The 26,530-nt window shown below is 40.5% G+C and overlaps 2 protein-coding genes and 1 long non-coding RNA gene across 3 annotated transcripts in view; 1 reads left to right on the top strand and 2 right to left on the bottom strand.

Moving 5' to 3' along the window:
* Positions 1 to 2,387: 2,387 nt before the first annotated feature.
* On the bottom strand, positions 2,388 to 8,424 carry coq7 (coenzyme Q7 homolog, ubiquinone (yeast)). Its single transcript, XM_086121085.1, has 6 exons — positions 8,185 to 8,424; positions 7,695 to 7,870; positions 7,163 to 7,277; positions 6,737 to 6,876; positions 3,893 to 3,961; positions 2,388 to 2,517 (listed from the first exon to the last, which is right to left on the bottom strand). The coding sequence occupies exons 1-6, from the start codon at positions 8,267 to 8,269 to the stop codon at positions 2,440 to 2,442; spliced, it is 663 nt and encodes a 220-aa protein (XP_085977211.1). The 5' UTR covers positions 8,270 to 8,424; the 3' UTR covers positions 2,388 to 2,439.
* A 5,950-nt stretch (positions 8,425 to 14,374) lies between these two features.
* Positions 14,375 to 25,781, bottom strand: LOC147200535 (uncharacterized). Its single transcript, XR_015101783.1, has 3 exons — positions 25,623 to 25,781; positions 18,712 to 18,840; positions 14,375 to 18,551 (listed from the first exon to the last, which is right to left on the bottom strand). It is a non-coding gene; the product is annotated as an uncharacterized LOC147200535 (long non-coding RNA).
* Positions 25,326 to 26,530, top strand: part of abcc6a (ATP-binding cassette, sub-family C (CFTR/MRP), member 6a) — a 28,747-nt gene continuing 27,542 nt past the window's right edge. Inside the window, exon 1 of the mRNA XM_086119480.1 lies at positions 25,326 to 25,734. Coding sequence (XP_085975606.1) covers positions 25,693 to 25,734 — 42 coding nt within the window. The 5' untranslated portion in view covers positions 25,326 to 25,692. The remainder of the gene's footprint in view (positions 25,735 to 26,530) is intronic.

Below are 26,530 nucleotides of genomic sequence, written 5' to 3'. Positions count from 1 at the left end.
ATGGTGTCTGAAGGGCTGTAATCCCAGTTTGCATTCTGATGTGGCTGGAGCGAGCCACTATTCTGACATGGGGACACAATGTGCTCCAGTGCACTATATGACGTGTGTTTTGGCTCTACGATGTCAAGCCCCAAAGTGGTCCTGTAGTCACGTTCGTTGACCAACAGCCCTGCATTGATACATAAATATATTCTGTACAACCATAAATATAACCAACAGGATATCACACCATACTGAAGACACGAACACACTCATCAGGAGGACTTTCCTCCTTTTTGAAAACTGTATTGCAGACCGGACAAGCAATAAGAGTTTCATTCTACTAAATTTAATATGCAATATGCTATGTGTTCAAAAATGTAACAAAAGTATTCAATATTTGTCACAAACTATGGTCCTATGTCTTCCAGGCCACTCACATGTGCAGTAATGCAGTTACATCACCTTTAGAATCCCTCAACTAAAGCATCTGGTGAAATCATGCAGCAGGTACGTATGCTCCAGACATGCCAAAGTGGACAGTAGAATGTGGACTGTTTACTATTTATAAAGTTTGACGACTGAGTGTGGGTGGTTTCTAAGCCCACGCTGCTGCTCAAAGTGAATACTTGACCAAATGTTTCAGAAGCTTGAAGGAGTCTGTTCAAGCGAATGGCGTCTCACTTCTGGGAACCTCCATGATTGTATGTGCAGATGAAATTTATGATGGCTTGATAGGATACATGTTTATTTCCCTCCAGAGTCAAGGAGGCTCACCAAATTTATTTGTGTCGGTATGCGCCACTATTTTCAATGAAAAGATTACTTGGAGAGGGCCTTTATTGCTATCTACAATGCTAAATGGCCAAAACACTGGGAATTACTGCACTTTTTAATGGCATCCAATACAAGAGCTTCATAACTTCAAAGATACAATTTTATCAGATAAGTATTAACTTTACAATGTGTTTGTTATTGTCATTTGCACTGCATCACACCTTAAGGTTTTTTTATAACGGCAGAATTGTTGACACACCGCTAATTGTGTGTATAACGTGGACTGATGTTGATATTGGAACTTAAAACATATATCTGCTTTTACTTTGTGAGAAATTTGTCCTCGTGTTCAATGCACATAAAACAAAAAGTCTACTGTACAATAAAAAAAAAATCCATCATTTTTAGGGCCAGTATGAGATGAAGCTTGTAAAAAAAAAAAAGTGAATTCACAAAGAATGAAAGTTGTCAGACATGTAAAACAATGTATAACATATAAATCAGGGCTTCAGGCAAAACCGATGTGGAGTATTAGTTACTATAAGCCGCAGACAAGCCACTGAACAGTCTGCAGAGCCTAAAGCCAAAGGCCATTACTACCTGTATCTGAAAAATTTTACTACTGCCGCGGCAGAAAACTCACAATGACAAGTATTCATGGTTTATTTCAGTTTTATAGCACTTTTTTAATACCCCGTTGCCAAAAATCTGAAAGTTCTTTTCACTGCAATGTAAGAAATATTGACAACTCACACAATGCATTCAACGCAGATTTCAATCATTCACTCACTGCCCTTCCATTGTCTCCCTCCCAAAGTTACCACAACAAGCATACCATTGTGTTTGCTTGAAAAGATAGACAGTGAAGAAATTATTTTAAGCAAAGGTTGGGGGGGGGGGGGGGGCGTCAGAGGACCCGTTGACCCTTAGGTCATATCTGACGTGCAATCCACCTCAGCTTCTGTACTCATGCAAAAAAAATAGATCAAAGGCTGCAAACTTGGGCTACAGCTCAGTGGACTAATTCTGGGGGTGAAAAAGTTCATGTTTGATTGATCATCAAAAATACAAAAGTACAGTAAACTAAGAGTGGCTTTGGAGGTCAAAATAGTATTGCTTGATTGTCAAAATAAACTCATAGGCCATGTGTGCACTCAAAATGGAATCCCATACAAGAAGCTTTTATACACAGTACACATAAACAGTACATACGGTATAGGTATGAATACTGAAACGATGTTTACCTCTTAAATGATCGATTGGAGGGCTAGATAGCAGCACAACTGAATGTGTCACGTGTGCCATAAACTCACATAACTGTTGCCAATCTCCACAAACGACACCAATAGAATGTTGATGTTTCAGATGCACAATTTACAGTTGAAAAAAAAAGTATGACGTCATTAGAGTTAGCTGGAGTTCTCCATAAACTGATCATAAAGCGTGATCTGTTCTTCATCGAAGTCATACGAGAAACTACGTTGATCTGTTTTTGTGAATTATGTGAATATCAGATCACATTTTAGGACCAATTCAGAAACCTGAAATGACAGAAATTCAGGAAATCCCAAGAGTTGTCTTAATTTGTCTTGCTGAAACTGTATAAAATAATTGCAAAATCAGTCAGAATATTAAAACAAGCACTTTATTAGAAATGTTTTTTGATATATACTGTATACAAAGTTACACACGTTGAGAAGCATAAATTGCCGCTTTGCACCCTAGCTGGATGACATTTTTAAGTAGCCAGAATCCAGGTACCTAAATCAAAAGCACAGTAATCACACACACACACACACACACATGCACACACACACACACACACACACACACACACACACGAAAGCACTAAATTCAGAAGTCCAATAAAAACAAATATACAGTTTGACACACCGCCCACCGCATACTCCTCGTTCGACATCTACGAATCTACCTATTCACTGTTTTTTTTTCATTATTTTTTTTAAATCATGGATTTTTGGGGGAGAGGTGGGGCAACCCCCATTTTACATGGAAAACCCCCCAACCCACGTATTCAATAATTCTAGGGTTACTATGTTTTTGTTTGTTTGTTTTGTTCCTCAGTGTATTTACATGGATTTGTTTTTTAACGAATGGCACAGTTCATATACAGTAATCCCTCGTTATTTCGCGGTTCGTTTATCGCGGCTTCAGTGCAACGCGGGTTTTTTCAAACATATTCATAGAATTTTTTTTTAAATGAATATATACATGGAGTACAGTACTGTACTGTATATGTTGCTCTATGTGACTCACTGTTGTTTTGCAGCTTCTTGCGGGCCGTTTGCGGACTTTTTGCAGACTTAAAATTAAAAAAAAAAATGTTTTTTTACCTGTATATGTTTATTGGTCGCTACGTCACGGATTTTCGTTTATCGCGGGTGGTTTTGGTCCCCATTAACCGCGATAAACGAGGGATTACTGTATGGCATAAATAGCGGGGGGTATTCACTATACTGTATTTGAAAGTCAAATACAGTCATACCTCGGTTTTCGACCATAATCCGTTCCAGAAGGCTGTTCGAAAACCGAAACCACACTCTTTTAAAAAAAAAAAATCTTGATTGAACACGTCTGTTCACCATGGAACGCTAAACGAGGAAGCGTCACTTCCTCATGTAAGGAAGGCGAGAGAAGTCAAGTGACGCATTCAAGTGCGCTCAGTTTGTTCGAGAACCGAAATTCGATCGTCATCCGAGGCATAAAAAAAATTTTGGTCGAAAACCGATTTGGTTGAGAACAGAGACGTTCGAAAACCGAGGTTTGACTCCACAGAGGATATAAAAAGTCTACACAGACCTGTGCAAATGCTGGGTTTTTGTGGTGTAAGAAAATTGAATCGTTTGAAAACAGTTTTTTTTAAACTTTAATGTTAATTAACGTATCCAATTAATGTGAAAAACACAGATCTTTTTAGGGAAAAAACAGCAAATATACAATAACCTATGTCTAGTCTAGCATATTTAGGGCCATGTTGCACCTCTCATGGTGTTTCGTGCACAAAGTTGCCTCACCCCCGACTCACCACATATAAATATATGTCGTGTAGATTTGTTTTAAAAATCCACTGTACATATCGACCTACATTACTATTCCAACAGATACCCATACTTACTGATTCAGCATCATGTTCCAATCCTATATCGTGATGCTCCATCTCATCATCTCGGAACTCTTTTATAACCTAAACAGACAACACACAGAACCCAAGTCAGCTTAGTCTTGAGGGGGGGGGGGGGGAGATCCAAGTCGGTTGAAGCCCATTAGGAGACAACAAAACCAGTATTCAAAAACAAACTCCACACAGGAAGACTTGAGCCGGGATCGAACCCTGCACATCTGCACTGTGAGGCGGACATGCTAACCAGTTGTGCACCGTGCCGCCACTAGCAAATCAGTGCATTAGATTTTAGTGCACAACGAGATGATTGAAGTACACAAAAGTAAAGCCACTTCAGAGAAAATGGCATTATCTAATAAATTAAGATCAGTAAAAGGTTGTTTTTTTGACTCAGATTTGTTCCTGCTTGACTATGAGTGTGATGGGCATAGTTACGTATATGTGCGAATTTTATTTCATGAAATCTTGACTGCGGGTGGTATGAAAAAGAAAGACAGACGCGCGTACGGCCAGCAGTCACTGAGGTGTTGTGTCAGCCTGGCCATCCCGCTGAAAAATATCTGGCACCATTAAAATCTCCAACTTGGATTCATTTCAGTTACACCATTGAATACAAAGACCAGGGGGCGGTAGATTTAATGTTCATAGTGCAAGAAGTTGCTATGCTGCGCAAAACATTTTGAAATCCTGCAGTGGCTTGTCAACATGTAAACGATGTTTAGAATATTTTTTTTTACTCAGAAAGTCACTGTCAGGCATGTATGCCTTTTAGATTCTGTTAGTAAAATGGCCCAATGAGGGCAGCCGATGCCAGTATTAACCACTGTTGTCAGTATCTTATTACAGGGGTGTCCAACCTTTTTTGACCAAATATCGACTTTTGAAGCGGCCAAACTCCCGCAATCGATCCGATCGCGAGTGTGCAAGCAGACAAACACGCGGGTGCGCAACCATGCATATGCACGCACGCCGCGATGAGCAACAGCTAATGGCCCCGAAAAGGAACCTAACCGAAACCTACAGACACACAAATCTTTTTTCCCCCCATTTTCCCCTCCTACCCCTCTCAATCAACTTGGGACCAGTCCGCGGGCTACCGGTTGATTGCGATCCGGTACTATAGATAAGAAAATAGGTAGATACAACGTGCCTCTTTGAGCTTTTCAGTTAGTGGGGGCAAAATGTCAGCACATTTCATGCATATGGACATCACAAAAAAACAAAATAACAAGGATACTTGCACATTGTTCTGAATATTCTTGCACCCAACGCTTGTACAAATCATCCATCCATTATCTGAACCGTCAACCTCAAATAGAGTGGAGTGTCAAATAAATCTGATTAGCCCTAATTTCAGTTGTTCTTTGAAGTTTGGCCATTGTCAGGCAGTCATTCTTCCTTTTTAAAATGCGGAAACATTTTTTGTTACAATCTCTCAATGCAGAAACTTGCAGGGCTAGCAGGGAAGACAGTGCTGTCACCTGCTGTTCAACAAGGCTAAAAATTAGACTTGTCGAGACAGTAGAATTATATAAAATTTAAAGTCCCTGTAAAATGACAAGAAATATGTCTTAAATGTTAAATTAAATGTAAAACACCGCAGAGAAGAATGTTGTAAACAACACTGCCAATTTTTGAAGGATTAAAAAAAGTCGTCAAGCACATAAATAAGGGCTGAGAATTGTGAAAAATCATACCATTGTCTCTGCTCTGAAACATCGTAGGCGTGTATGCACCACACCACACTCAGCTGTTAACTGTCAATAAAATACAACCTGGGAAGATGGATGCTATTTCATCAGGCATCTTTCTTATGCCTAAACAAAACTACAATGAAAAAAAATCAAACCCTTGATGAATTTGAAAAACACTTAAGTAATCCATTACACCTATATTTGAGCTTTCATTCATTTCAATAATTCATTTAGTAAGTGGAACCTGAAATCTATAACACTGTCTATACTAATTTCTTTTAATTTCTTAATTGTTTCAAGTTTACGAAATTAAAATAATTAAGTTGGCTTTAATACTTAATGTAAAGTACTTAATGCAGTCCGTTCCGCTTCAGCTGGAAGTTCTTGGCAAGCACATGCCAACTCCACGCAGCAAGGACAGATCTTTCATATACCAAGGGCAATGTTGAGGGTGGACTGAAGACTGTTCATCTTAATGGTTCTAAGTGCACTATCAACTAACAATGATCATTGAACCACAAACAAGAATGTGTTTAATCAAGGAATGTGCTTGTGTCAAAATATATTTTAAGTATTTTCATTCAATTGAATTTTGTACAAGTTAAATTGGCGGCACGGTGACTGGTAGCACATCTGCCTCATAGTTCAGAGGTTGTGGGTTCACACCCAAGCTCCTGCTACTCTAGTTTCCTCCGGTGTTTGAAAAATGAGCATTTTAGGTTCATTGAAGATACCGAATTGTGAGTGTAATAGTTGTTTGGGGAATAAACACTGTGGAAAAAGCATTTAATTACAAGAGCCTCTAATAATATTTGAAATAGATTAAAAAATATAGCCTTTACATCAGATTAAACAGATATGCATAAAGCTAACTTAATTACAGTATTTCAATTTCGGACTGCTTGAAATAATTGGTTGGCATCACTTTAAGAAATTAGTTCACACGTTGTTAAAAATTTCAGATTGCACCGTAACCAACATTTTAGAGAACACATTTTTGGTGAGATCACCAGCAGTTAATATCACATAAAACGTAAAAGGAATTCAAATAAACCAGCGGCCTGTGTTCTATGCACAAATGAATATCAGGCTTTTTTTTTCTCTTTTTCTTTCGTAATCAACTATATCAAGAGAGAGCACTCACTTTTAATAGTTCAGTATATCTGTCAGGATCCTCCTCCATCAGAGTTCTCATCTGGCTGTTGTAGTGCTCAGAGATACTCTCCTCCACTGCCACAGTACAGGCCATGGCCGCCTCCTTGCCCAACATTGCAGTAGATGCCCCTATGAAAAAGTTCAGATTTAAGGAGATTGCAAATTTACTGAAAGCATAATCACATAAACAAATACAATATTCTTTGGGATGAGCATAATAGCACACCTTGAACAGTAAGGTTAATATACCTATAGTGAAACACATAAAGATGAAATTGTTACAGCATGTGCAACTTCACATGTATTCAGTTAGAAATTAAATACAGGTAAAAGCATAAGACTTAACACTGAAACATCCCACTTTTGCTCAATGTTGTTATTAGATTCCTATTTTAATTTTCCATTCTGTACCAACCTAATAAATAGCCAGCAACATTCCAAAGTGGTAGTAGTGCTGTCGGCCGGACTCTGCTCTCAGCAAGTATTTCATTAAATTTCTCTAGGTGTTTTTTTTCTTGATCCCACATTTCCTGTAAGAAAGAAACAACATATCACAAAATCAAAGTGAATGTTTGGTCCCTGATGGAAAATAATTTTTGACTCAGTGTTGTTGTATTTGTTTACATTTATGTTTATTCGTTGACCAAAATCCAATTGAATTGTGAAACATTGATTATTGGTTAACATTTTTATTTGTATTAAAATGAAAATAATTAGTAACAAAGCCTCCAATTATGGGCTGTTGATATTTAATTTTTAGCATGCAAAATATAATGTAAAATGTTTTCAGAGCATGTGTCAGTGATTTTTGTTTGCACGATGACACTGATAACCTTGACAATTTTGGTCATGATAGTCGTGAACTAAACTATGAATATTGTTACATCGGTCCTCTCAAGAAGGAATTCTGACTGCATTATGAGATCGAGGGCAGATTCTTCTCTGACCTGGATGAGAGCTCCAGAAGTAGACCTGCCCAATACTGCCATCTGGCCGGCGTAGATGCGATTGGCACCATATTCACCTGCATGGTCCACACGTAGGATACGGTGAAGCATCTCCTTCTCGGTCCTGTCACGCGGGGTCGGGATCACGCTGTAATCACGGGAGCTCCATAGGGACGCTGCAATAAAATTTATGAAGGCACATAGCTTCACGTTAACCATGAGCAACGTTGCTCTCTTCGGAAGGCCCAAGGTGCGCCCATGAATCTGCAAGTTCTCGCCGTTCTTACAAGACACGATTTCATAACGGAGAAACCTTATCAAACAACTGTTGTTTTTCCCCCATCATGACATATCTCATTTGCTAAACTAGTGCCAAATATAACAAGAGTTATTCGAAGGTGACAACCAAGCTACGGTAGTTTAGGACGTTTGTTTTTAGCCTGTTTAGCATTTTAGCAGTGCGTTCTAAAACCATGCACTGCTTGCTTACCTCTGCTTTTTGAGCTACGCCTTGCAATCAATGGGACCGCCGTGTTTGCCCAGTCATTTAACACTGTGTATACAGTTCTTTGCATGCTACCCCGTTTTATGGCCCTGCGCCCCTAGCTATCAAACAGAGCAAAAAGAAAATACAGGCAAATTGTCATTGAAATGTCAGCGGCTCGACTTGTCGCTGTTTGATGACGTCACAATATCACGGCAAGTCTTTCTGCACTTCCTCCTGCTCCTCTTCCTCTTTCCCCTCTTCTTCTTCTTGTACCATTTGACGGCGGTTTGCAAACTCAAACAGTTCATTACTGCCACCCACTGATAATAGTGTATTAATCAGAATGCCGTGTTTGGATTAGGATGGGCGCGTAGAATTTATTATTGTAAAGGATATCTTCAACCTCGGTCAGTTTCACACACAATGCCAAGGTGGATATTTGGAGAACATGTTGCAAAGGCAATAAAATCTAGACCACATGGACTGAAGAGTTCCACTTTTTGGGACCAAATTGTTATCAAATTAATCAATATTTGTCCAACAAATAAAGCAATTCCATGACAAGTTGTAGAAATGGGAGGCACTTAGAGGTGCAATTATTTTGGGTCACCACAAGATCTTAAGTACAAACGGTAAGTATGACTTGATGGTACAAGATGAACTGCAGACGAGGGACAAATCTAGAAATGTAGTGACAAATGGTGAAAATCAATGTCATGGCAACTTTCTTTCGCTTCTGCTGCCTCAATCACCAGCTGATCGCCATTGACATCATGAGAGATGCAAGAACCTCGGTCCACCACCATTCACCAAGGAGACAGTGGCAACACAAGCTAAATGGCAGAACAAGCAGGCAGAGAAACAGGAACATGACATTTATAATACAAATAAATCAAAACCGTAGGCATTTTAGAGTTCACATTGTTGGCCTAGTTTTTGCATTGGTCCGTGGGAGGAAACCACGCATCTAGCTAAATACAGTAAATACTATGATTACTGCTTGGCAGTGCACCGTCTTCTTTTCTAGGTCAAACAAATGTAGAGTCAAACCTTTGGCAAGGATTGTTATGTAAGACAAATCCTGACAATATGGCACTGGAATTGAAGTTGACTTGCAGAGAGGTTTGTGGGTCAAAGTGAATAATTGTCAAATGGTCTGCAGATGGCACTGTTGCACAAAAAGACTGACCTTAAAGAGGATTTAATTGTGTCTTCGGAATGACCCGTTGTCTCATTAAAATTAAACTTTTTAAAAATATTTTACAGTGGAAGTAGCCCATTTGCTTTAAGTTCTGGCAGTAAATTTATCTGTCAGTCATGTTTATTATGGTTATTATGGAATATTTTTGTGGGACAATAGTGTGCTGCGCGGCCTGGTGGGCGACTGGTGAGCGGTCGGCCTCACAGTGCAGAGGTGCAGAGTTCGATTCCGGCTCCGGCCTTCCTCCGTGGAGTTTGCATGTTCTCCCTGTGCCTGCGTGGGTTTTCTCCGGGTACTCCGGTTTCCTCCCACATTCCAGAAATGTGCATGGCAGGTTGATGGAACACTCTAAATCAGGGGTGTCCAACGTCGGTCCTCAAGGGCCGCTGTCCTGCCTGTTTTCGTGCTCGCCAAGGAGCAACGCACCTGATTCAAATAATCAGGATCGTTCTAATGCTGCTTCAGAGCTGGCTGATGAGCTGATCATCTGAGTCACGTGTGTTGCAGCCAGGAGAGCTGGAAAACAGGCAGGAAATAGGCCCTCCAGGCCCGGAGTTGGACATGCCTGCTCTAAATTGTCCCTAGGTATGAGTGTGAGCGCGAATGTTTGCATGTGCTCTGTGATTGGCTGGCAACCTGTTCATGGCGTCCGTCGCCTACTGCCCGAAAACAGCTGGGATAGGCTCCAGCACGCCCCAGGCCCTCGTGAGGATAATGATTCAGATAATGAATGGAATACTCAGTTGAGTGCTACCTTTGAAGAGCAGAAATTGCATTTAACAAAACACATGAAATAGTGCAATTACACAGGAATCTATGGAATGACGGCTCGACTGCTCTAGAGCGGTGATGGTCACGAGTAAACATCATCGGTAAATGGTGGGGTATGCTGTGTTTGTATGTGTGTGTTTGTGGTGAGACACCGGTTATGTGTTTCCCAAACTGTCTGTCTGACTGTGGGTGGTTACGCATTTGTGGCTCTGCATAGGTAATGTGTGTTGCCTGATGTGTCCGCAGTGCAGCGGTGTGTGTGTTTGACTGTACTGTATACAACAGGTATCCGCCCTGCTGGTAAACACAGGCTCAGGTATACAAAAATCCTTGAAATCCAAAATGTCTCGTGGTTTTTGGAAGTTCACGTAACTGTTGCTGTCACCGGTGGTGAATAGATCATTACCTTTGAATAATTACATGTAGTAATAACACTATCAAAGGCCATTTATGAAACTTTATTTCAGAAGTGTGTTTCAAACTGGTAGCTCTTCACATTACTCTTGAACTGGTAGCCAAGAAGTAGCTCTGATCTCCAAAAGGTTGGTGTCCCCTGGCTTCTGACAGTGTTTGGGCCAGCAGAGAAAGGCTTGAGAGCTCTGACTTCAAGACGTCTGCGTTTTCTTTGATTTAAAAAAAGAAATTGTATACATAGATTTGTGACTCTACAGCCAGTGGAAGTGATGTCCTTAATATAGTTGACTAAGTGCAGTATGCAGATGACGTGGTATAGATTATTTTTCATTGCCCTGCATTTGACTTTCTCTCTGCCATGATCCTGAACAAAAACTAAACTCAGTTCATTGGTCCAAAAATGAACTAGTTCATTTATGCCAATTATGTTTTTGATGATGTTTGGGTTGGAAATGACCATTTTTTTCTTTTTCTCTTTATTAGTCACCTGCACATACCTCAGATATAGCCTCAGAATGAGCTCTTTCACTGAAGCATTCACGAAGCAAAAATACACTACGTCCAGTTGACGTTCACCAAATATATGAACTAGTTCATTGAAGTCTTTCAGATCCAACACTGACTATTAGCCTATTACCAGTATAATACATAATAACTACACATAACCATCAAGGCCGAACAAACAATGTGATTGCTACTTGGCTGGGATGATATTCCCATGTGTGTTGCTGGGGTTTTTTTTTTGTTTTTTTAACAACATCCTAGTGAAAAAGTAACTTCGAGTCTTCAAGTCAGGCCTTGTCACGGTTCCAAAGCCTCGTTCAGTGGCACAGTGAAAGTCCCCTGAAAGTGAAGAGACTTATCATCAGAAACCATTCCCAATTTCCAAATTATTCCTGTGAACTTGCGACCCCGCAGCTCCTAAACCGCCATATGCACATCCTTTCAAAATTGGGGCCAAAAAATGGTTTTTAGTCACGTATTTGGAGGATGTGTGGAGAGAGGCTGAAAGTGTCAACATTCTCCAAATACAATGAAAGAAGCAGGTTAGAATTTTAACCTTGCAATAAAAGCCTCAAAGTACATGTTTTCCTGCTTTTTTAGATTGTTTTGACTGATGAGTGAATAAAAGAGCAGCCCAGAGACCTGGAGAAAGAGTGTCTGTGCTTCACCACATGTCTCTTTGTGTAATGGTTGCATGCTTTCTGTGGACAAATGTAAGTCTGCGCAGCCTTGCTCCGAGGGTCTGGTCAGACAAGTGCATAACTGTGGTGGGACACAAGCAAAGAGCCCCTAGACTACAGTGAGTCAACAATGTCTGCTTTCACTGCAAGGAGACGTGACAGGTCTTGTCTCATTTGGTCTCTGACTAGGACACCTAAGTGTGTGTTGCACGTCAGTGTCTGTTCTCTTGTATGCAATATTGTTTAGAACTGCTCATTTAGCAACGCTGGTCTCTCTTTTGGGCTTTAACAGGTTCCTGAAATAAAACATATTAACTTTTTTGTTGGTAAAGTAGGCATTTTGTGTTCATGAGGGCGTATCACACATTTCACACATATTTGAAAATGGGTTCGCTTTGAATTTTCATTTTTGCATGTCATTCATTCATTCATTTTCCAAAACGCTTTATCCTCACTAAGGTCGAGGTTTTTGCATATCCTTTCCTATACTACCAAGAGAGATGACCTGGAAGTACTTGGAGGAGAGTACTTCTACAAATGATATAGGAAAGGTGTTTGATGAAACCTTTAAGCCCCCTTTAGCACAGGATACTGCTGACCAACCTTTAAAAACCAACCTTTAAAAAAAGATACTACTCCCAATTATTTTACGGCAACGTTTGGCGAGTCTGCTAGTTGCCCACGTGCCAAAATGAAGGCAATATTCTCTCTCTCTCTCTCTCTCTCTCTCTCTCTCTCTCTCTCTCTCTCTCTCTCTCTCACACACACACACATACACACACACACACACACACACACACACACACACACACAGATGCTACATTATCCACACCTTGGGTTTTGATGATTACCTTACTGCATTTTGAATTGAGGAGGATTTGACACTGTTATTGGTATGTCTGATGTGATTGGCATGATGGCACTCGGTAGTGTCATTATTACTCCACTGTCAACACTACATTTTGTTGCTCTAACACACTAGTGAGTGTGAAACATTTAACAATTTTGTAAACGTTACTTTAACACTGGGTAGTGCGGATGCATATAGACAAGATTAACACTGTATGGTGTTGAATTAACGGCAGCAGATTTGCTGTGCATTGTTGGCTGACCAGTGTGTGTCCCATTGTTGGCTTATTGTTGATGATGGTTTATTTAGACATGTTGTTTTGTGCAGAAGTTATAAATAATATTTCTTCCATTAAATCATATTAATTTATTCTCCCATTTCTTTTCTTGTCTGCACTGCTTGCAGTCCATGTATGTAGATGTTTTTGTGTGCGTGTGTGTGTGTGTGTGTGTGTGTGTGTGTGTGTGTGTGCGTGTCCGCGCGTGTGTGTGTGTGTGTGCGATCAGAATTCATAATACCCAGAGAAAACCCACACAGGCAGAGGGAGAATATGCAAACTCCACACAGGAGGGCCGCAGCCGGAATCGAACCCTGCATCTCTCCACTGTGAGGCGGACCTGCTAACCAGTCATCCACCGTGCCGCCATTATGATGAATTATTATGATTAGGATTATTATTATTATTATTATGAAAACCTGATGTGCTAGGGGAAAATGAGTGAAGATACAGAATCAGTGCAAAAAAATCATGTAATGTTTACTTGCATCTCTGATTAAAAAGAATAGTAAGCATTTGTTGAACGGTCTAATCAGCATCTGGTGAGCATGATCTGTTTTTTCCTTATTCAGAAGGTTGTCATTTTATTAGAATGATGTTGATTTTGGACAGCTGCAGCTGATGTTCTTGGCACAGTTGCCTGTCTGTTATATTGCATTTTATACGGTATTGATTCTTCCTACAATTGCAACGTGATATGGTGGTATTAGGAAGTGGATTAAGTCTACAAAGTGCTGACTGAAAGTGCGCACCGAAAGGCTCGTCACTGATTTTGAGCAGTACCGTAATGACCCAGCTGCATTTCGTGTTTACCTTCATCAGAATTTGTTCACTTTCCAGTTCTGCGGTCATCATTCTGAGGCTCTTCTTTGCCGTCACTCTTACCCTTTTGTAGTGGCATCACAAAAAAGGTCCTCAAGGTCCAGAACTCATCAGTCCAAAAAATTTCAGTATTATTTTAATACGAGACAGTGTTTCAGCAAAATTATCTAAATTATTTTAGCATAAAATTATGGCCTGTAATTGCTCAATTATTCTTGATTTCTATTTTGAGATCTGTTGGTATGAGAATGGTTCAGGAGATCAAAACAAAGGATCAGCTAAAGGTTTTAATACTCCCTTCGCATTTTAGAAACTTTGTCTTAAGTCATTGTTTTGAATAACAGAGAGAGAATGGGGCGGATGGGAGTTGGCGGGTGGTCAGAGAGCGAGAGAGAGGCTGACATTCAGAAATATCATTGGAGCAAAGACAATGAAATGGCACGCGTTCCTGAAAACAGAACTCTTCTACAATCACCATCCAAAATTGTGACAAAACTGGGTTAAGAAGAAATTGCGTAACTTTGTTTTCAAAAGCCTAACAGCATGAGATCTCATGAAAGGCATCCAAAAAGATTTTATTTTCAGATTTGTGTTTAGCTAAATGCCATCCAATATTTTTCACACAGTGAACTCAAATAGATCCAGAGGAAAGTGATTTTTCTTGCATTATTGGATTGTTTACACTCCACAATTTTATGCAGTGAAGAGAATGCCACACAGTCAAAACTGGTGCTTTCATGGACACAGGGCAGTGCACTTTATACAGTATAGCGACGTCTGGTCCAAGTTAAATGGCCCATGTCTGTCTGGCATAGTTGTTTCTGTGTTTTGCTATATATTTTTTTCCATACCAAAGATGCACATTGTAGTGGTCTTTATTGAGTGAGACCCCTGTAATGACTTGGGGATGAAACTGTTTTTTTTAAAGTGACGGATAGGAATTCTGTAGAAATTCATTAAAAATGTAATTATATCAACCAGACCAGGAACAGGTTGGTGTTAAACTTTTTGTCAAGTCAAGTAAGTCAACGGAAAAAAACCCTCAAACTGTTAGAGCGCCCAGCATTGCAAAGTATGACTCAAAAAATATTGATTCCAGACTGAAGCTGCTAGGGACAGGCATGTTTTTCAGAGTCAAGACTAATTTAGACCCGAACAGGCAAACCACATATTTATACACGTATTCACATATGTTGTAGCTTTACAGAACATTGCAGACATGACGTGTTGAGATGTATACTTAAAATTCATTGTCATTAAAATAATCTTTATTCAACTTGCACCCAAAATCTGCACAAATTAGTGGTCAACTCAAGGCATGAAATATTGCTATGTTGGTGTTTTCTGATCAACAGCACTATGCTGTGCAACCTGGATGGACTTATTTTTGAGAGTCACGTTGTTATTTTGCTTTTCATTTTCTATAGCTGCTTGTCAGGTCACAGATAAAGAACTTGCATCTATTGTATCTGCTTTCAAGCACTTCAATTCAAAACGGGCATTGACTACGATAGAACATTTCACCCAGAGCTTGAGCAAGCCCAGAAATGCTCAACAATCCATTTAAAGAGTGATGGCAATCTCATTTATGAACCATGCCATTTAAACAGGATTTCCTGTTAGCTCAAGGATGTGGCTCACATTTCTCTGATTTATAGAGTGCAAACTGTGGGTTAGCTGTGTACCAGTACATACTGTACTGTAGGTGAAATGGCCTTGAATTGCCAAGTGACATGTCCTACTATTTATATGCCATGCGGGAAGACGTATAATTTAGTGTATAGTGGTATTCAGTCTTTTAAATGTAGATGATGGGAAATGAATATACAGTCGATTAAATAGTTTGTTTCCAAAATATTTCGCATTAATTTGGCTTACTTGAAAGTCTTACATTTGTCTCATAAGTTTGCATGCACACTGTGGCAGTGTTTGGTAAATGTTGACAAATTTTGGCAAATGATTAATGATATAACAGGGAGATATTCTTGATTGCTATGTTTCGTTTTTGTAGTCCTCTCAAATACCTTATAGTTTGAATCCCATTAAAAAAAAGTGTTTTGCCTGCACACAAAAACTTTAAATAAATACTGTAAGTTTAAAAAAAACTCAGTGAACTGTGGCTTGTTCATGTGGAATTTTGACCATTAACATCTGCAGTTTATCATTTTAGGATTTTATTATGTTTGACATATGCTATTTGTACCCCACCCCGAAGACGACAATGTATTACAGCTCCGTGGGAGAGGATCATTTCTTTATGAATGCTATAACCGCAGTCCTGGTCCTGTCAGTTTTACTTGCTGATATTATTATAAGTGCTCTGTCAGCAATCATTTAACAGAAAATGCAGGTTTTTGTTGTTGTTGTTGTTGTTTTTTTTTTATGCCATTCTTACCACTCCAATGTGGGGACTCGGAATGATTCAATATCATCGTGCGTCACTGGAAGCCAGATTGAGTGGGAGTCTGGCTCCAAGTTCTGTTAGGGAGACAGCGATCCACATGAATGGGAAACTAGTGACAGAGCACTGTTCCATGGATTTCCACTCACTTCTATTTTCGGGTAGGAGAACTTATGTTTTGAGTTAAGGGAGAAGCCACAGTATCCTGACGAACATCGTAAAAAAATTTTTGTAGTGTTTACTGTGGAGACTTGAATTTTTCACTTAATCTCAAGTGTCTGCAGATACGCTATGAAAGTGGTCATGGATACATAAAGAAACCTTATTACCGTTAGATTGTTAATACTTACAGTGCATGCCATAAATTGTTTACACAGTCCTTCCTCTAAAATATATTCTAAAATCTATTCAAAAGCCAGTCTCCTTAGTCGTCATTTTCAGTGAGTGGTACATCCGTGTCAGTTCCACTCACTCACTCACTTACTCACGCACTCATTCACTTAAAAAAAAAAGCTGACATTAAGTAATGAAAAAACTGTCTCATCCACCGGAATTGGGGGAAGTATAAAATAAGAAAACAATTAGAATTGACAAAAATACAGGGGATGAATGTGTCCATGACGCAAGTTGAAAACGTGGACAAAACAAGACCAAGTCAAAAGAAATGATGTTATTTTGAGGAACCGCCCCCAGATCCAGACACATTCAGCCACATTACTGTTACCTAACTTAAGACCTTTCCTGAATGATTCATTGAGGAAGACCAAAAAAAAAAAGTTGTTTAAAGATTATGTAACCTAAATTAATCACAGAATAGATAATAGTCTCATAAAATTAAAACATAGCGGTAACTGGCACTGAGGAAGTTAGTTAGCTAGTTACGGTAGTTACTTTAGTCAGTTTACATCATTTCAAGAGAAGAAAGAAGTGTAAACTAAACTACAAATTGTGTCGGATTATCACTACCAAGTTTCACCAGGTGATATAATGTTAGTGGAGGAAAATAAAGTATCAACACAGTGTGTGAGATGTTTAGATATTCAAATCAGATTAGAGACAATGAACTAAAAGAAAGAGTAAGAAGACTGAGAAAAAGAAATTTAATTTGTTATCCAACAGATGTCTCTGTTGCCAATTTTCACACTTCTTGTTCCTGACCCTTTATCTCACACCTCACACTTTGTTGAAATGAAGAAAAGAAAACAGGAGGCAGATGAAGACAGAAGATCCCTTCACACAAGTTGCGTGGAATTCTGCTAAATTATCCCTCGCGTCTAAGCAGATGTTTCTAATTTATTCCTCTCTTGACATCCTCTACCCACTCACATCCATGCCAACACAATCCATAACTGTGTGAAGCTTTGCTGACTTCAGGTTAAGCAGACAAAAGTGTTTCTTAAACTTTCTGTGTATATTCTCAGTCATCCAGGTTAGGTAAAGGAGCTCCTGGGTAGCTTCTTTTCCTGCAAAATTAAACTGTGGGAAGGTTTTTATTTTCTGGAGCTGGATTTTACACCACTGCCTGGAACACAGTAATGACTGCAATTGTAAAGACAAGAAAAAAAGGGCACACCAATGCCGAGAATCAGAATAATCAGAATCACCTTTTTTGGCCAAGTACCGGTATGTTGAAACATACAAGGAAGTTGTCTCCGTTAGTCGGCCACTCGAGTACTACAGCAATCAAGTCACGATGACAAAGCATACATTTAAGACATAAAGACAGTACAGAGACTCAGTAATGCAGTAATACCGAAACAACAACAAATGTGCAAATGATGCAGAGTGACCAACTGCAATGAAGAATAAAGCAAATAACAACAGTGATGGGCAAAATTGGCAGTGTGATCCATCACTGTTCAGATGAAACAATTCCAAATCGTGTGAACCATCTCCGGGTGGAGGCACCACTCACCCGGAGGAGGATCCTGTTGGGAGAGAGACTCCGCAAGTTGGATCAGATCCCCTGGCAGATGTATGGCCTGTAGACTGGTTAAATGGGGGGCAGCCCACCAGAGAAGGTGCTGGGAGGCTTATAAAAGCCAGATGGACTTCATACCGTCCTGCTGCTTTCTGTGGAAAACAGTTGCAGTGCTGTCCGGCAGCACAAGCACATGCCTCCCTTTCAGGTGAAAGTGCATGAGAGCCAGGTGCACTGCACGCCGCCACAGCGTTGCTATGATTGGCCCTGTCCCACACAGACAGCTATCCTTCGCTGCCAATCAGCACCCCACCCTGCTAGACTGGCTTCTGCGGTGACTGCCTCGCAGTGGCTCAAGGTTCAATCGACTCTAATGCTTAACTGGGCCACATGAGAAAGCAGAAGTATCCTGAACCATCTGAGCCTGTGACGGTGTGCAGATTAGTCTGACACCTTCATGTCCCCACATTTTATCGGTGCAAGAGCAGCTTTCAGAAATCCGGTGAAGACCCTTGGGGCGAGGAACAGCCTGAAAGGGAGCACACAGAACTGCCAGTGACCGCCTCTGTAGGCATAATGGATAAACGGTCTGTGTAGAAGTGTAAGATGGATGTGGAAGGAGGCGTCCTTTTGATCTATGCATGTGAACCGCTCCCTCTGACTGTTGTTAGCATGTGGAATGGTAATACCATCAGATGATCTTTGAGTCCCCTCGGGTCCAGTATCGGTCTGACTCATCTCCATTGTTGATGAGGTCAATGACTGAGTTTTCGTCTGCAAACGTTGGGAGTTTGACAGATGAGTTGAGGTGCAGTACTCTGTATGAGGAAATAAGAGCAGCAGAGAGAGGATACATCATTGTGCGGTGATGATGCTGATGGGGTGTGTAATTGTGGTAGTTTCCCTCAGCCTCACCTGCTGTGTACTGACTCCTGCCTGAGCTGGACGAGCTTGGAGTGAGGAGTTCTGGGATGATGGCATTGAATACTATGGACCCCCATAATTGATTAAGATTTGTTTTCTATAGTTCATTTTAATGTTGGAAAAAATACTGAAATGATTTATGCTGGTCTCACTTTTTTTTTTTTTACATCACAAAAACCTGGAATTTTATGAGTTCTGTGTAGAAATTTTACAACCACCGTGCACACATTATTGTCTAAAAGTTGTGACCTTAAATGAGATAAGTAAAATTATACTTAGGTAATTATACTTAGGTACCTTATTTGTAGTGTCGCTCTATGTAAGGGCCCCTTTCACCTGTTGTTGTTATTATTAAGATAGTGAGTGATATGAGCTTATAGTAAACATGAGCATGTAAGGTTGTTTCAAATCTATTCTTGGCACAGTACCTGAGAATGTTTTCGACTTGTGAGTGAGCATCTTAGCAGGTACCAAGCCAGGAAAGGTGGTAAATACCTTTGGCCTGATATCACTGACAGAGTAATGTGAGGTGAGGCTGCAGTCCAGATACAGGAATTAAACGGGTCTGGTACACCCAAATAGTAAACAAATAGTGTTGTGTATGATGTGCCCAACATACTAGAGCTCCTGTGTCAAAATCCAGTTTCAGTTTCCAAATTAATGAGGCATTAAATTCAGCAACGGTGACGTTGCGCTCCGAATTTAAGACCCTTTTTAACAATTGAGACAGAGCAAAAACAGAACAAATATTTTGTTCACTTTCTTCATTGCTTTTGGGCGCCTTCCTTGTCTTTGCTGTTGCTAAATTTGTCTTCCCTTGCTAGAATGTATACGAAGCCAAAATGACACCATTATTTTGACTAGACTGTTTTTCCTCCCAGGAACAGAGGCCAGAGGAAGTGTAGATGACCTAGACTGGTTAACCACACCACACCACCACAGGCTGGCTCAAGCTTTGCCACCCCCGCAGCCAACCTCTGCATCAAGCGCCTGCCAACGCCACGTTACTACTACTACTTGCCATGACCACAAAAAGCCCAGCTTTTACCAGCCTCCCACTAGCTCTGCACTGGGCCGTCTTTCGCTCCCTGCTGCTGTAAACAGTCTGTCGCTGAGCCATCCGCTGACACCAACCTTGTTTTGGTTATATTTACAGACCAGACGTGCACTGGGTTGTTTACATTGTCCCCTCTTTGGCCCGTACCTGCAGTTTGCACACTTCTTGGTCTTGGTTGTGCACAACTTTATACCAATTAAATTTTGTTTTGTTTTGTTTTTTAACTTAACCTGACGTTCTCTGGGAATGATCAGATTGGATCTGTTGTGAAGTTTGTTCTGGATGCCGCAGTTGTGATAAAGTTTAGCTTCCCTTCAATTGGAAAGTCAAAAAACAACCCCAAAAAAAAAAACAACTCAGACATACACACTGTAAGTATTCAAAGTCTTTGTCAATACTTTGTTCATCCACCTTTGGCAGTAATTACAGCCTCAAGTGTTTTTGAATATGATTCCATAAGCTTGACACACCAACTGTAGCTTTGGTCAGTTTTGCCCATTCCACTTTGCAGGACCTCTCAAATTGCATCAGGTTGGATGTGATGCACCAGTGCACAGCCATTTTCAGATCTCTATAGAGATGTTTAATCAGATTCAAGTCTGGCCTTAGGTTGGGCCACTTAAGGACATTCATAGATTTGCCATAAAGCCAATCCGTTGTTGTCTTGGCTCTGTGCTTAGGGTCATTGTCCTGTTGGAAGTTAAACCTTCGCCCAATTCTGAGGTCCTGAACACTCTGGAGCAGGTTTTTATCCGGGATGTCTTTGTACATTGCTGCATTCATCTTTCCCTCAATCCTGGCTTGTCTATTAATTCCTACCATTGAAAAACATCCCCACCATACCTGACCGTAGGGATAGTATTGGTCAGGTGTTATGCAGTGCCTCGTTTCTGTCACGTTTTGCGAGGTGGTAGTTGGAGGACCTCAAAAAGCAGGGAGGCAGGGAGGAGCAGGGTGGATTGACCAAAAAGTATTTAACAAAATGCAAACAGGAATACATTGGAGAAACTAACTCAAAAAACTCACTCAAATAAATTCCAGAAATCAAAATGGCAAAAACCTGAGACAGAAAACAAAACATGACATGTGCACAGAGACACACAATGATCCGACACTGACTGTTCGGGCAGGGAGTCCTTTTAACCACACACTAATGAAACAATGACCAACAAGTGTGCCACTGCAGGAGGAGCCCAACAGTGCCACCTGTTGGTCACAAACAGAACCACCCTAACAGTTTCTTCCATACATGACATCTGGCATTCTCTCCAAAGAGTTCAATCGTTATCTTATCATAGATTTTTCTTTCTCATGGTCTGAAAGTCATTTAGAGGTGTCTTTTGTCAGACTCCAGGCGGGCAGCCATGTGCTTTTTACTAAGGAATGGCTTCCGTCTGGCCACTCTACCATATAGGCCTAATGGTGGAGTGCTGCAGAAATTCTTGTCTTTCTGGAAGGTTCTCCTCTCCTCTGCTATGCATACCATTTATGATTCATTATGAAACATCACAACTCATTATGAGCTTTTGCACAGGCATGGCAATTAGATCAACAGATTTGCTCGAACATTTTTCCTTCAGGGCAACACTTGTGATTAGATGTCTGCCTCACAGTAGAAAGCCTCTGATATTGAGTTCAAATCTTGATTCAAGCTTCCCTCGCCTGTGCTAATATCATGTACTCCCTTTCTAAGGGTACTCTGGCTTCCTCCCACTTACCCAAAATGTGCATTTTAAGTGAATTCAAAGCACGATACTGCCCATTGACATCTATATTTCTTTTTTGTCTAAATCTCACCGTCAACTGACTGCGGTCCAATTCAGGAGTACATCGCCTCTCACCCAAAAATCAGCTTGAGTGGTCTCCAGGTGACCAGCGACCATTATTAGTACAATGGGTATAAAAATGAGATAAATCCATGTTTTAACTGATCACATTAAACATTCGACTTGTTGTTTGTCAGGATACACGGAGCACAATTCGTGAGTTCCCCCCAAAATTCAGGTAAAACATTCCCATGAAGCTTTTTGACAGAGAGTCATCAAGAACTTGAATTCGGATGTAAATTACTCAACAGAGAATCTCGCAATGGAGTCACCTTTCTGTTTTACCAATAAAATACTTATTAGGAAAAAAATGCCATCTTGTCCTCTACGCATGAAATCTATTTCATTGCTGTGCACAGGGAGTCCTTTTGAGAAAACGTTATCACATGACCCTTGAATGTGCTCTTTTGCCAAGCACTGGCGAGATACTTTGCAGTTTTGTTTAGGGAAAAAAAACTCCTTGTGCATAAACATTCAACAATATGTCAATTGTTAAAAAAAAAAGAACGAAAGAAAGAAAAAAAAAGAGAACAAATCAAGACACAGTCAGTGTTCCCCTGTGTCATTTGACAAAAGTTGTATTGTACACTGCGCATGTTTAACAGGCACACACATGCATGCCTGAGGTGTTTCGGACCATTTGCTGGTCGCAACAACGGTTGACATCCTGTATCACAACCTGACGGACTGAGACATAACACAACATTTGTGTGAAGCATGGGTATTATTTTTGTTTAGGTCCGTTTGACAGCTACATTAACCTGGAAGACAAAATAAACTTTGGGGACAGCTGATGTGATTTTAATGTTGCCGTATTCTAGCCATCTTAAATGAGCACTTGGGCTGAACAATGGCACCCATACGTATGTAAAAATGATGTCTGACTTAAAATTCACGCCCCTGAGAGTCTCTGTCGTGATTTAAGTTTTTAGTTGGGAGGAGACTACAGGTACTTGACTGACACATCAGACCGAAATCGTCAACGATGTAAGGAGCAGCTTGTCATGGACGGCCACCTTTTAGACACATGAATTTTAATGCCGATTGATCACTGTCTTTGGAAAATTATTCGCAATGTATTTACAATGATTTTGAATAGATACATTTTGTCCAGCTCCTTCCCTGACTCCCACCAAGACATGGGAAGAGTAAGAGCATGGTTTTATTGCTAGCTAGGAAGGGTGTTTTGAGAGTACCGGTAGTTGTTTAGTTCAGTGTTTTTCAAACCATGTGCCGTGGCACACCAGTGTGCCGCGGCATTGTCAGGTGTGTAACATTGTCAGGTGTGCCGCGGGGAAATATCCAATTTGTATGCCTGTGCGGTCTATCGCCCAGAAAGTAATCGTGTAGTACCCTCCCATACCACTAGGGTGCAGAAACAGCTAGCCAATTGCCTTCTGTTTCGACGAGAGACAAACAAATTTGTGACGTATGAATGCAGGATAACGGTGAAATAATAAATATGAAAGATGATAAAATACTTTTTTCTTTGTGTTCATTTGATTCCAATTCAAGCTGTTATAACATCTTTCTTCAATGTTAAAAACGGTTACAGTAACGATATAACAATACAATACAATACATGCTGATGTATATAGCGCTTTCACAACAGCGACAGCTGTAACAAAGCGCTTCACAAAACAGTTAACATAAAGTAAAATAATAAACACAACACATAACATAAAACACGGACAGTCGTGCAGTCCTAACCACTTTTAACGCGCTAATTGTTCAAATAAGCGGGCTTTTTTTTTCACATTTTCAGCTAGTGGTGTGCTGCGAGATTTTTTCAATGAAAGAAGTGTGTCTTGCCTCAAAAAAGTTTGAAAAACACTGGTTTAGTTACTGATTCTTCCAAAACAAATTGATAACATTTACATTAACTTGCATTTTCACTTTCCTGATTTAAAAGAAAAGGGGGGGAAAAGTTGAGCTTGTTAGTAAAAAATTTAACAACCCAGCCGGAAGAGCCCTTTAACTGTCAAAATATTTGACCATTTGATTTCAATCAACCATTTTTTTTTTTTTTTGTCAGTCATCAACAACATACTGTATATACAACATACAGTTTGGAATCCAGCATCGGGCCTAATGAATAAAAACTCCAGAGTCTGGTGGAGAACATAACCTGATGACTAATTTTCAGAATAATTATCTCATATTTGCACGCCCAGACATAGGATCAGGTAGTGGTCGGCCCCCGTGCCAAACTTTCCATGTTTCTCTCTGCGGCTATGATGCTGCTTGCTTTAGTCCCAGCAAATACTGTCATACTTTCCTGCACAGCTGTTGTGCTGTACTTTTCCCTTGTGTCTCGACCAGAGTGACCAAAATTGAGCAATGGGAGGACGCGTTTCAGTCGACCACGAGGAGGACGACAGATTTTTGCCCTTTTTCAATATACGTGGGGGCTATTAATATGTCCTGTGACTGCATTAGTTTTCAAGGTCCACAAAGGAGACATGGCATGCATATTTGTTGAAGTGTTGACGTTTTATGATCAGACAAAACTGAGTGCATTGTTGTTTACACATTACATGTAAGACAGAAATACAATCGCTGTCAACTAAGATGCACAGGACATTAGTTTTGTCAGGCTACAACAAAGTGTTTTATGTTGTGGCCTTTTTATTCACAAAGTAATCACACTCTCGCTGTCCCTCACTAATTCCTATGGCCCTGCAGTCTTTGGCCAGAGTGGCAGAGTGAAGAACAAATGTCCTTCTTTGACCTTGCTGTCCACTAAGGATGACATGCAATTGCGATAAAGCTATGTACACTCAAAGGGCTCGCTGGACTACAAGACTGAAAGTGCACATGCTTAAAGGAAGAATTCCTTCACTGGTTATGTTTGTGCGGTTGCATTTTCCATTTTTAACATTTGTGACAATGTATCATGATGATTTTAAGGTTTCTACTTCTACAGCTACATTTCCCAAACTGGCTTAGATGACTTATTAATGAACTTTGTCCTCTATTCGCCTTGTGTCAGCAGTTTTTAAACTAATACTTGGAAATTCATGTGACATTAGAAATCCCACAGAAAAACACACGTTCACAAATTTCTTTGGATTGAAAAAATGATCAATACCATTATGCTACAACTGTGCACTCATAGAGTGGTTACCGGACAAATGTGAAAGTTTGTTCAGCTTTACATGAAGACATGTCACCCAACGGCGACTGAGGTCATCATATACGGACTTTGACAGTTTGTGAATGATGCTTTAGCCGCACTTTAAATTGTATAAGTTGCATAAACTGTGTGGTCAGACGTGGTGATGTGTGAGATGTGGGCAAAAGAGCTGGGAGAAGGACTCTGAGAGGAGGCAGTGAGTGAAAGTGGGAGGAGTTTTTCAGGGTGGGGGACCATCATCCCATTGAGGGGAGTAGCTTTGGTGTTTTGATTGAAATCTAGCAGATGTGGGACAGAGGAGAGGGGTGTGTACGCATGAGAAAAAGAAATATTTCCACCCACCTAACAAGGAGACACACTCATAAACAGGCAGGCAGACAGAATGAGAGTCAGAAAGACACAAGCTCTCGGGGCAGCAGCAGTTCAAACCTATGCAAACTTTCACTGAGAGCTGATGTTTTATTAAAGAGGAGGACAAGTCACACAGACGCACTCCCAACTCTTACTCGCTAAAAAACACTGAGCCATTCAGACACATTCGCAAAGACAGGCTTCGGGGGAAATATTGGCATCCAAGAGAGAGTAGAGGTCCATCAAGGACGCACAGTGAATTCTTTATCCTGACTCGGACACACACGTGTGCTGAAGGTGTGCTACCTTAGTGTGAGGAGCAGGACTGTTCCAGCCCAACAAGTGGCGCATCAGAGAGGAAGCAGCAAGCGAGTGGATGGATGCCTTCTGCCGACTCAGTGGCCTGGACCCTCTGTGGGTGAGTCTCAACAGGCCTTTTGTGTTTTCTCTCTCTCCACCGTGCGCTCTCTCTCTCTCGCTCTCCCTCGCTCTCTCTCTGCTATTGGTCGTGTAGATTAATGTCCGACTTTGTGACTCTCATCTTGAATGTTGGGTGTTACGAGGCCTTTCTGCCCGCACAGAATCAAATATGTTGTCAATTAGTCTCGTTTCTTGCAGTCCATGACAGGATTTCACAGACTGTTTTGCACATTACGTGTGGCAGGAGAATAGCTCCACATGTTGCAGCCTGCCGGAATAAATGTAAGAGGCGGAGATGTGGCTTCCTATACATTGTAGAGATCTGGATTTTATATCTCAACTAAAAACAATGTCTGCGATTAAGCAGGAATGTTCACGGTCCGAATTTGCCTCTTTTTACTTCTCTTTCATCACGCCCCCTCGATGTTTCTGGTTCTCATTACAGCACTTTCTGTTTTTTGCTCCTGCAAGCATTTAAACAACCATCAATTGTGAAAATGAAAGTAAAGTATGACTGGTTTCACATTAAAGTGAAAATGGAATGATTTTAGCTCTGTAAGAGCAAAGTGTATGTTTTGCAATGCTCTTATGTTTGCATTTCTCTTCTGTTTGCTGCAAAGTATCTTCACTTTTTAACTGTAGTCGTAATGAACATTACACATACCTCTGAAACAACGTCATTGCTGGCATTTTGGTCACAGACTTGAGGTAGTGATGGGAATTTCTCTAAAGCATACAAAGCCGAGCTGTCTGGAAGAAACAAGATGGAAATTTGGAAATGTCCATATCCAATA

The sequence above is a fragment of the Hippocampus guttulatus genome, chromosome 9 (assembly GCF_054856545.1).
Source record: "Hippocampus guttulatus isolate MCC_2025c chromosome 9, RoL_Hgut_1.0, whole genome shotgun sequence".
Taxonomy (NCBI): Eukaryota; Metazoa; Chordata; class Actinopteri; order Syngnathiformes; family Syngnathidae; genus Hippocampus; species Hippocampus guttulatus.
This window is presented reverse-complemented; position numbering and strand designations above follow the sequence as displayed.